This window comes from Patiria miniata, unplaced genomic scaffold, assembly GCF_015706575.1.
Source record: "Patiria miniata isolate m_02_andy unplaced genomic scaffold, ASM1570657v1 HiC_scaffold_28, whole genome shotgun sequence".
Classification (NCBI taxonomy): domain Eukaryota; kingdom Metazoa; phylum Echinodermata; class Asteroidea; order Valvatida; family Asterinidae; genus Patiria; species Patiria miniata.
Window position 1 is genome coordinate 1,746,692 of NW_024037067.1, and position 12,356 is coordinate 1,759,047.

Here is a 12,356-nt window from a genome sequence, read left to right on the forward strand (position 1 = left end):
TGTTAATTATTAGCACAGAATTTCCAGCTGTAAATTAGTAGTGTCATGAAATGAGACCCTAAGTAAACCACCAGGTATGATTCTATGCCGGGATGCCAGTGGGTTTTTGCTCCACGGCCAGAAAAATTTGACATGTGAAAGATGGCACACATGCACAAAATGATCGCAATACGCCATAAATACAGTGCAATACCACGTCTACATTGACCTTACAATACTAACATTCAACAAAGTGCAACATATTTTCCTACTGGCTGAATGACAACATGTAGCTGTTGATTTTTTTTCCTTTAACAGTGCACACAGCATGATGGTTTGTTTTTCTGGTCTGCGAAGGGATAGAATACCTGAATTTGTTTTTCAAAAACACAGAAAAAAACCTGACTTCAGGCTACAGCCTGAAACTGCGATCCTTGTTCTATGGATAAGGCTAGGGGTGGCTACAGCTTTCCCTCAGTTGCATATACAACATATTTTTTTTGAATTTCAATGTCTCAAAATTAAAAAAAAAATTAAAAATCAGGATCCAGTCTGTAGAGATCCCAGTATTATGAGTATTTTGAGTATTTTACTCACCATTCAACCAGGTCTCATATTTAGTGTGGAAGTTGAGAGCAGTGTTCCAAAGTTGATCATATGGCTGTTTGGCGCTAAACATGGAAGTGAGAATGGGGAACTGACTAGCCTCCCATTCCAGCAGTTCTTCTTCTTTATTAAGTCCATCTAGCTCATCCTGTGAGGCTTCTAGAAGCTGTTGTAGCTCATTCAGGCGATTCACGTTGGTCGTCATCTCATCCATGCTCAGCATCTAAAAACACACACAGAATCTCTCATCAGTTTCCATGAGAAATGGAGGCATTCTCTCACAAACACACACAGCAAACCACAAGTGCAAATCAATTTAAGATTCTGTTGTGACATTTTGTGAGATTTGAACCATTGACCTCCAGCAAGGGTGAGATTTGGAGAAAATGAAAAATCCACAAAATAACCAGCCTCAACAGAAGGTTTGAGGGTTGCCGAGGGCCGAGAGCAATGTAGGGTCTATGGTATATGTCTGTATAAATTTGCCTACAAGCATCTCTAATAGACCAATTTCCTTTTTTCTATATACAAAACCTTATAGGTAAACCACCTTTCTGGTAAAACCTCAGGAATTCCAGATTTCAAAAGGGATTTCTTTAAAAATCTTGAAATCAGGAGATATCCTGACAAATCTCACCCTTGGTCTCCTGATCTAATATTTCTGTGTTCATCCTTTATTGATTAAAAGTTAATCTAGTCAGTTTCCTAGTGTGGTTTATTTTGACAACACAAATATTCACATTCGGTGAGGGTAATAAACTTAGGAAAACAAAAGGCTATCTTCGAAACAACCTAAAGACAAAGTAATGCTTCCAGTTTAAGAAGCTTTTTAAAAAAACTAAGTTGAATTAACAGTGCAAAATATTAATACAAATGCAAGGGTCAAACACACACTGAATATTGCAGGCTCCATTTACCTTTCCCCGTAACTACATTCAGCCAGATAGAAAGATGGATTGAAACACAAAATACAACATAATGCATCAATGAATAAACAGCATGCAGAGTCAAATAAGTTAAATTAATACGACAGACGTTTTGAAATAATGAAATGTTTTAAACCATTTGTGGATGGTTTGTGAATGTCTCCTATCGTCCGGGTAGAAGGAATCAGAACTTATATATGCATTGGGTGAGCTGAGTTAGACATTTGCAATAGGTTCATTTCTTCCTATCTTGGTGGGTATTGAGGCTTTGACAGTGTTTCTATGAAAGAGAATATACATAAATCCCTGATGTTATTTTAGTCACCAGTACGCTATCTTAACTCTTTCGCTACGGCGAGCCGCTGACAGCGGCACATACAAATTGTACAGGTCGTACGGCAAGCCGCTGGCAGCGGCTCGTTGACGTCGCTGTGAATAAACGGGGTATCCCCATGACGTGTGCCTTATCTACATAATTTATATCGTATAACCTCTGACCCTAGTTTGAGCCGCTGCCAGCGGCTCTCCGTCTGGCCGGGGTGCACTGCAGGTTATTGTGAGCAGTTTGTTTACGGAGATACATTTAAAGATGGCGGCGCCCACATCGACGCTCGGCGGAATTTCCAGCGATTTATTACGTCCAGTTGGGACAAAATAGGTAAATTAAATTCCGTAGCAAAAGAGTTAAAACAATGAATACACATTTTCCTTTGTTTTGAGATTCTCTGATATCATCAAGACATGTGACCATTAACATACCTCCTTCTTCCTGAATGACTCCACTTCCCTGTTATACTCGTTGAGTTTGTCCTCAAAGCGTTGGACCTTCTTACGGACTTCCTCCTCAGCCTGTTCTCGTCTGGTCATGAGACGATTCCGACAGACCTCAAAGACAGTCTGAATGTGCTCTGGCCAGTGAAATACTGTGCTGTTCAGCTTGATGTCTTCATCTGTAACCCCCCCAAAGATGTCCATAAAAATCAGAGTTTAATAATTCAATTCGAATTTGATTTAATTTTATTCTTTTTTACTCTAACCAAGAAAAGTCTTTAAGCAAAACACTGTTTTCAGCCCAGCTGAAAAAGTGAAAGAGACGTTTACTCTATCAGGTTGGCACATTAGGACTTTTCTTTGCACCCCAGGCCGATCTGAGGATTGAGTTTTGATCCCTACCCGACTTGTTGGGTTTTCTCCTGACTATTTATCAGGGGTTTTCTTCCACATCTAAATTTGTCCTTGTCTCTTCTCCACAGCTGTCTTCAATCTTGTGCTACAGGCACTGCTGTGGAATCCTTGGCTTATTTCCAGAAATAATAAGGAGAAATTGGAGAAAATAGTGTGAGATTTTTTACATGGCAAGTTTGCATAGTCCAGGAGAAACGTGAGTCGATTGGCAGCTTCATCTATCTCATCCTTGAGTTTGAAGACAGTGACTTCACTGGACTCTCTCAGGAAGTCAGACAGTGCCACAATCTCAGCGGTGGTACTAGGCATCTCACCCAGACGATCCGCAATCTCATCATAACGACGGCAGATTCTAGTCAAAGACAAGTCAAGACAAACAAATTCATATTATTTTAGATTTGGTTTTAAAATATACTTAGTTTATCCTTTATACTCTGAATATTTTTACACTTCAAAAATATATATAAATAAATTTGAAAAACACTATCAACAAAGAAATTTAAAAATAAAACCATCAAAAATTATTAACTGCCTACCCTATGTACTTTGGGGTCGTAAAGGTGACCAGAAAACTTAGCATTTTATTTCTGGCCTGACTCTCTAACAATCTAGTCAAACACATCACAGACGAGTTAAACTACAGATCTGCCATTTAATCACTGGATATCTCAAAACCCTCCCCATAAAGTGTACGTGTACAGCTTGTAAAGACAACTTGTAATGTTCATGCAATAAACATAAGGCATGTTCTTACAGCAAACTCCGACATGTATTGTAAGGTATAGCAGAGAAAGTGTTCAAGTGTACATGATAAATCAATTATTTATCACAAAGCAGAAGTGACAGAAGTTTAGCTGTTCTTGCAATGAAACAGCTTTTTCCCCCTTTTTTCCCCCATTTTGGTCCATAGACTTTGTACACCTTTTTAAAATTAAACCCAATTTTGTCTTTTTTTCTGATCGAGTTTAAACTTTCACACACACAGACAACCAGCCAAAGGTAATTGCATAGCTGCCAACTTTTCAAAATCCCAATTAGTAATCAACCCGCGCAGTCATTTTCAACTGCTCCTATTATCAAAAGTGTATGTACCAGCTTTACCAACATCGAGTACAGGTACATGGTTTACATGTGCAAACCATTCTTGTTGTGAATAATAATGTACTGTAGGCCAAAAGATAATTAAAAAATGCGCACACTGCATTGATGTCTATCAGGTGCTTGACTGCATTGCTTATTAGACTTGTCACCAGTCCATCCATTATCGCAACATTTCGACAGAAGTATTCGGTCAAAAACGATACTTTACGAGTATTTTTTTTTGTTAGGGAGAAAATGGGAAATACATAATGCTTTAGTGGCAAATCGTATTTTCGTAATTTAACAAACAATTCGTAATAATTACGAAAAAATCGTAATAGTTGGCAGCTATGTAATTGCCCAACATGAATGTTATGATGATGTCATCATGTGTCACTCGACATCACATTAAAGGTGCCTTTTTCAAGGCCCTATATCTCCCGAACTATAAGTCCGATTGGGTTGAAACACATTACTCGCATCTTCAAAACAAAACAAAAACAGCTGAAACAGCTGTGTTTGTTGACTTAGCAAATACACTCCTTGTTTTGTATTCAATTTGAAATAGTTACCAACCCTTTGTTTAACATCCTATTCTCCTCCACTTCAAACAGGACGAGTTTCTCCTTGAGTTTCTGTGCTCGTGAGCAGAGGTCAGCATTGAGCAGACGACAGTCCAAGCAGAACATACTGAGTGGTACAGTGATCCTGAGTAAAGCTATCTCATCCTTCAGCTGCTGGTAACTAGCAATCTTCTTGACAAATCCCTGCAAGGAATGGCGTTCCTTCAGGAAAGCTGCCACGTCAGCATCTGCTTTGGTGTTCAGCAGGTCATTGTACTTCTTGTAGGTGTTCAGATACCTGTGGGGAAAAATTTTCATTAGACTAAGCTCTTCTGACAAATATTCACACAAAGATGCATAGCAAGTCGAAATTACTCATCCACTAAAAGTTCAGTCGGTAGACACAGTGGGAAACGACTGTTTGACTGTGCTAGATAACATAAAGGAAACATGTCTGTGCTAATCCAAGGACACAACATCAATATGAAAACAGAGAAGTTTCTTCGCTGGCTATCAGTTAGACAAAAATATAAAAACTGATACAAGCAAATATGTACAGATCAAATGCCAAAGATTCAATCTAAATATCTATCCATAATGCTGACAGTGTATTTAAATACAAGATGCATTCACTTATGATGCTATGGGCTCCGTGTACAAGTACCCCCTCAATGGTGAGAAAGGGAGAGTTGGGAGACTACTGGGAGAGACATTCGAACGTATTGCCAAGGACACTCGACGCTTATGCAAAGATGGTTAGGGCTCTGTGCACATTCAGAATAAAATAGTCATGCATATTTTGTGCTACACACGGGCGAACCAGCACACGCATGTGTCGTGTCCCATTCACGAGCTCTCAAAAGTGGTCAGATAGCACCCTCTCTTGTTTGTGCATGGAGTCCACGATAAAAAACCTGATCCATAATGCAGGTCTGGTGGAATGGTACACTGTTTACATGAATTGAATAATGCACAACCATTATCACTTCAATTATGGGAGTTCATGCAAACGGCAAAAGCTTTTGACAAGCCAGATTTGGGGTTCAGTTCTTTCCGACTTCAAAAGCCAGAAATTACTGACCTAGTGGGTCCAACTGTGTTGAATTTGAAGATCTGCATGGCTTTATCAATGAAGTCCTCAACCAGTGGCTCATCCACTTTGACTGATCGTAGGAGTAGGCGTTGATTCTGCATCTGAGGGAAGATGGCGCACTCCACCTACAATATAACACATGCAGCAATTCAAATCAATTTAATTCAGCACTATCTATACTACAATTCAAGGAATCTCTGTCTGTCTGTCTGTCCGTCTGTCTGTCTGTCTGTCCGCCGATTATCTCCAGAACCGGGCAACGTATGAAGTTGAAATTCGGCGGGTGTATTGCTCGGGACAACCGAATGTGCAGTGCCAAGTTTGAAGTGGTTTGGACGAGCGGTTATAGAAAAAGCTGCAAAAAAAGCAGTATTTTCTGATAGTCAGGTGGCTTAGTGTCATATTTGACATTACCGTTACTTGGCGGATAAAAGCACCAAATTTGGCATGAAGCTCCCTTAGGACCTATTAATTAATGTTAGCCTAGGAGCCCTCCGGAGGTTTTTAAAAAAACTCATGTAAAACACTCAATTTCAAGATGGCCGACATCTATGACAAAATATCACTTTTGTTAAGTCCTGGGAATCATAAGAAGTTCAGAGAGATGGCAAAATATTGATTTTCCGTGGCGTAAATCTGTGACGGCGTGTGGGGGTTTGGGGATGCCCAAAATCGCCCGGCTGAGGAATCCGAAACTGAAGCGGGTGGGGGGGGGGGGGGGGCTGCTTCACATCACACTATTGGCACTATTCATTATATATCGGAATGTACCGGTATACTTGCGCTTACATCGAATTGGCGCATTTCAAACTTTTGTACATCAGTCGCGGATCCGGGGGTGGGGAGGTTTGGGCGCAAGCCCCCCCCCCCCCCCCCCTCAGCTCTGTCAAAAAACATTCTGACACCCGAAACAAATTATACTCGTATTATGTCCGTCTGTGCACAAAATACGGATAGAGCCAGCTTGGTTAGGGGGTATTTGTGCATTATTCTGTAATATAGTCTTAATAATCGTCGGGTAGGCCTAATAAGCGCCCCGTTGAAAGTATGGTACCTGCACGAGCGAGCCCCCCCCCCCCCCTCCCAACCCGCACACCCACCTATTGATATAACGGAGCAAAGTGTTCGAACAAAAACAACCCGTCTATGGTTCTGCACTCATTTGCTGATGAACCCCCTTGCAAAACACTCCTAGATCCGCCCCTGTTTATCTCAATTTTTTCAGTGCTATTGAATATATTTTGGTTATAGTTAAAAAAATACCTGAACAAGTGGGGGGATGTTAAAAAGAGGAGGAGATGTATAACCATTAACCTCATTCCACGGGACTGGAATCAGCCTTTTCCTGTTGCCTACCAAGACCAAACTGGTGAGAGCTGACCACCTATTACGATACCATCTTCTGGGAATGAAAAGCACACTTTTCCTGACAGCTCACCTGTGTACCAGCCCTAGCTTTTGAAGACTACTGCTGTTGCGGTGCAAGAATGTGACGAATTTACAGTTGAGATATGCTTAGCTGAGGCCGGAGCCGAGAAACACATGGAGGCCTTCATGCGCAGCGAGGGTGCCAAAGATGAAGAGTCGGCCACGGCTTGGAGCAACGACATGCAGAAGAAGAGTCGTACTTCCATGTTCTGGGACCTGATCATGAGATATGAAACCCTCATTCTCATCTTCATCAGGGTCCATGGATGTGGATACCTATCCACATCAAGGTTATAAAGTCCTTTCCGGACACTATCAAGGATGAGTTTGAGAACAAGATTGTGAAAGTTTTGGGTGGTGCTGTTGGGCTCACAGCAAATCCTGTTGCTTTTCGACGATGGATGATCTCGGGACCAGAGATGGCTAGGCTGCTGAAGCAATTTAAAGAAGAATACCTTCCCAATGATGACACAGGGATCCCAGAGAACTTCCAGCACCACGAGCAGGGTCTCTCAACACAGATGAGTTTCAAGAGACAGGTTGCCAGCCTCGCTGATACCATCAGACAAATGATCAATCCCTTCTTGTAACTCTGGACAGTCGCAACTGCACGGATGAATCAGTGGTGGCCGCATTGCGAACCATGGATGACAAAGGCAAGAAACAGTTCAAGGCTTCGTCAAGAATGTGCTTGATGTGCGCAGCCACTCTATCCATAATCCAGTCAAGAGCAATTCTCTATAGCACTATTCAGGGAACCTAAACGCAAGGCAACATCTAAGCAGGTGAAGAAGATCAAAGTGCTTCAGCACAATCTGGCACTCTTTGGTCAGCTATACATTACTCTACGCAGAACCGCGATGGTGACTTGGCCGAATTATTTGCACATGAGATACAGTCCTTCCCTCCTTACCTATCAGACTTTGACAAGCTTCATTTGACAAGTACGATGTCTGACCTGCTGAAATGTCTTGAGCAGCCACGTCAATCAGAGCCACTTTCAACCTATGACTGCAAAGTCCTGGATGGTGCCGTTATCGTACACTGCCTGCCCACTATCGGCGTCAGCACCTTCAATGAGTGTGCAGACAGGGTCTTCATCCCTTACCTGGGGAAGCAGCTGCAGGATGCCGCGAGGTTGGATGTTGTGTGGGACACATACATCCCAGACAGTTTAAAGGAGTCAATCCGGGGGAAAAGATGTAAGGGTGTACGCAGGAAAGTGTCGGGTGAGACCAAACTCAGTGCTAGGCAATTGGATGGACTTCCTCCGTGACCCAACCAACTAGAAGGAGCTGTTTGCTTTTTGACTTCCAAGGTTGAAGAGTTGAACTGGCCATCAGCCAAAGCTGTATATGTCACATCAGAACAAGCTGTGGCATCCATTGGTGGCAGCATCCCCCATGCAAAACTGTAATCATGAGGACACCTGTGTTGTGGTTCATGTGCTACATGCACTGAAACAGGGGTGAAAGACTATGTGCGTACTAGGGACACAGATGCTGTAGTCATCCTTGTTGGCACATTCCAAGTCTGATTGCGACTCAACCTTTGGCCGACATCTTGGTGGTCTTTGGCATGGGTAAAAATTACAAGTTTTACCACATCAAGGCCATCTGCGCAAACCTGGGGGAGCCTCAATCATGAGCATTACCTGTGTTCCACGCATTTTCAGGTTGCGACACTACCTTTGCTTTTAATTTCAAGGGTATAAGAGGTCGGTTGGGCAGGCCTCAGTGCAGGACAATGAAGACGTCACAGAGACATGTATCTGGCTGGTCATCCTTTCCAGATGCTGGATCTCAACGATGACCATATTCTAAGGATCGAGCGACTGACTGTAATCCTATTTGATAAAACCATGTCCCCTGAGCTCTGTCAATGGGATAAGAAGGGAACTCTTCTGCCATAAGAATCGAGCAATGAACAAACTGCCACCCACCAAGGATGGGGTACTCCAGCATGTCAGACGGGCAGTGTATCAATCAGGTATCTGGACGAATAGCTCACAAACACAGCTATTGGTTCCATCTCCGCAGGAGTTTGCCTGGCCCAAAATATCAGTCATGGGTACCAGTAAAGATGAAAATTTCAGAAATTTCCAGATCGTGCAGAGGAGAGCTTATCAAATATGCTCCTGCAAAGGAGACTGCTTTTGCCGCAAATGCGGCAAAGCAAATCTGGATTGCTCACCACTTTGCAAGTTGTAACATTGTAAAGTGTGTGTTAGACATTACAGAACAATGCCACATACATTGTAAGCAACTGTAAGAATTTTGTATACATTGCATTTCAACTCAAATGCCTGCAATGGCCTAGTCTCTGTGATGCGAGATGCATGTAGTAATGAAAATTGAAAACTACTTTGTGGCCTACAAATAAAGCAGTGGTGTTAGTTGCTTCAAAAAAGAGTGTTGTCTAGTTACTGAAATGCATGATTCACAATTATTCACTTTTTTTGGGGGGGGTGATAACATTTCCCTTCCAACCAGATGAAGGTGGACGTTTATTGAAAATTTTCCTGTTGATATTGATATTAATAATATTTTAAAAATATACTGGTACTATTACAATGTCGGAAGTAACCTTCAACTGCCTAAAAGTCAGAAATTTGGCAACCACCCTGTGCTTTTTATGACTCCCAGGACTCGAGAAAAGCGATATTTTGTCATGGATGTCGGCCATTTTGAAATTATGTGTTTTACATGATTTTTTTTTTTAATTCCGGAGGGCTCCTAGGCTAACATTAATTAATAAGCCGCAAGGGACCCTTGTGCCAAATATGGTGCTTTTATCCGCCGAGTAACGGTAATTTCACTAAGCCACCTGACTATGAGGCCTTGCGCGCCAGAATATAGCCTAGAACCCGGCGCGCACTGATGTTCTTTTCCATTGTTTACGTCATGTTTGAGCAAGAGCGCGCGTGCTCAATATGACGCAAACAATGCAAAAAGGACGGGCACGCGCACGTGCATTGTAGGGCGATACCATTGTCCAGTATGGGTGAATAGCACTGCATACCATATGTTTCCGTACATGATGACTGCACGGGCACATGCATTTTGCAGTCGATTGAACCACTATTGTAGGCGGTGGATTGAGCAACCTTACTCACGTAGGTGAGTAGCTGCACGGGCGTATGGGTGAATATCAGTGCCGGGGATGGCCTGGCGACATGTACAAAGTGCGCTCAACCTATGAGTGTGAGTTTAACCTGTGAAAACAACACAATTGAATCATGTGCGTTGTTAGCATGATATGAGCATTTTGAAATTGCCCCTAACGAACAGGTGCATTTTTTTTTACTGGCCCTGCAAAAATGACGGGCACATTGTAGGGCGATAACACTGCACACCATGTCTTCGTACGTACATATACGTGAGTGGCATGCACGGGCATATGTTCTTTTCAATTGTTTACGTCATGTTTGAGCAAGAGCGCGCGTGCTTAATATGACGCAACAATGGAAAAAGGACGGGCACATTGTATGGCGATAGCACTGCACACCATGTCTTCTTGCGTGAGTGGCATGCACGGGCACATGCATTTTGTACTCAACTGAGCAACCATCACTGCACTGTATGTAGGCGGTCGACCGAGCAACTCTAATACAATATTGTATCGCCCTACAACTACGCCCTACAGTTGTAGGGCGATACCATATTGTCTAGTAGGGGTAAATATCAGTGCCAGGGGGGGTGACGACATTTTGTGAGTTTAACTTGCGAGTGTGCGTTCACACCATTGAATAATGTGCGTTGTTTGCACGAGCTGCAGTTCTCAACTGCCCCTTCCGAACACGCACATTTTGCGACTGGCCCTGCACTAGTGTAAAATAAATGTAGTAGTACTATCACTGGGCTATTGAGCATAAAAATATGCCAAGTGTGGACAAAGTTTGACAAAAAAATACAGACTACCAGCCATGTGTATGTGTTAACTTAACATTTGGCTATTACAAACATCATCTATGGCTCCCCGGCTTTATGTTCAGTTAGACCCACATTGGCAGCCAAAAATTACTACACATGGCCACAGAGCATTCTTTTGTTGTTATAGCGTTTGTCTACTGTAATAACTGATGTTAGCCAAGCAATACTTCCCAATAAGTGGTTCCATGCAACTTGCCCAGCTCATTATTATTGATAAATCTTATACTTGAAATAAGCTTCTGTCCTGAGTAAGCCTGTTAATTATTATTAATACTGGATTCATCACTAATACAACAACAGTCAGAACTGCACATCACAGATGAATTCACAAGTACAATGACCAATCATTTTAAGAGTCATGTCAAATTTCATCATGCTGAAAACAATAACTAAATAAATTTGGGGGATGATGAGCCCCCCCCTCCCCATTAATTTATTTACTGAAGTATGTGGCCAAGGCATGAAGAGGCACCTTAGGCAGCCGCCATGCGACCCATGTCTTACCACGGAGCACAGCCCGATCGAAAGCGTTAATTTTTGCAAGAGGAAAACCGGAGGAACAGGAGAAAAACCCTTGTGGTACAGTCAAGAATCAATGAACAACTGAAATCACAAATGATACAAGCCGGTAATCGAACCCGGGCAACAGTGGTGAGAGGCAAGTACTTTACGCACTCAGTAATACCAATAACCCAATAGCACACTTAGTAATACCAATCTTTTGAAAATATTGATTAAGCATATTAAGCAATGGCCACTGATCATTATGATAAGAGAAGTCTTCTCTAAGCAAGCAGCTTACCCTTTGTAGCTGGTCTGCACTGGCAATGATCTCAGAGAAGCATCTCAGGATGATGTCTCTGCAATCTCTGAACGGAGGGTCAAAAATGATGCGAGGTTCTTCAACCTTGAGCTTAACAATCATGATCTGAGCCATCACATACTGTAACTCCTGGTACTCATCAGCAAAATCATTGCCATTCTGTAAGGAAAAGACACAATCAAAATTGTCATCATTTTGTTTTGCACAAAATGTTTCAATTTTTTTTTATTTGTACGGCAGTTGCCCATTTCAAGACCAAAAGCCATTCAAAGGTAAAGGGCAACAAAAACAAGAAATTAAGAAGAGCACATGGGTCGCTTGACTCTGTACTCCAAAAGTACACCCGAGTTGTGTGGTAAAGGTAAGTGCTTTGCATGACCTAATCTGAAATCATTCGCAAGATACTCAAGACTGAAATCTTGTGTTCAATGGGAGAAACTCTTTGTCAAGGACAGGATGATCAGCACAGATGTAATTATACCACTACTACCCAAAAGTAAGAAATTTGATGAGATTATCACCTCATGAATCTGGAAGAACCTGAGGAAGTCTGCCAAGGAGTTAATGACCATACTCCTGAGATGAATAGACATGAGTGCTGCCACACAGGCAAAGAATTCCTGCACCCTGTGAGTAGATTCAATGTCATTCTGTGGCACCAAGTGACCCCATAGCTCCTTCCTAGACATGAAGATCTCTGCACAGGTTGGAATCCACCTAAGGAAAAAAAACAGACATTTA

The 12,356-nt window shown here is 42.2% G+C and overlaps 1 protein-coding gene across 1 annotated transcript in view; it reads right to left on the reverse strand.

Moving 5' to 3' along the window:
• The window catches only part of LOC119734671 (dynein heavy chain 3, axonemal-like), a gene marked incomplete in the record, with an annotated part of 84,981 nt that overhangs the window by 50,555 nt on the left and 22,070 nt on the right, over positions 1 to 12,356 (reverse strand). The window contains 8 exon segments of the mRNA XM_038208195.1: positions 577 to 808; positions 1,503 to 1,514; positions 2,271 to 2,461; positions 2,864 to 3,048; positions 4,353 to 4,637; positions 5,421 to 5,557; positions 11,595 to 11,774; positions 12,137 to 12,332. Coding sequence (XP_038064123.1) covers positions 577 to 808; positions 1,503 to 1,514; positions 2,271 to 2,461; positions 2,864 to 3,048; positions 4,353 to 4,637; positions 5,421 to 5,557; positions 11,595 to 11,774; positions 12,137 to 12,332 — 1,418 coding nt within the window.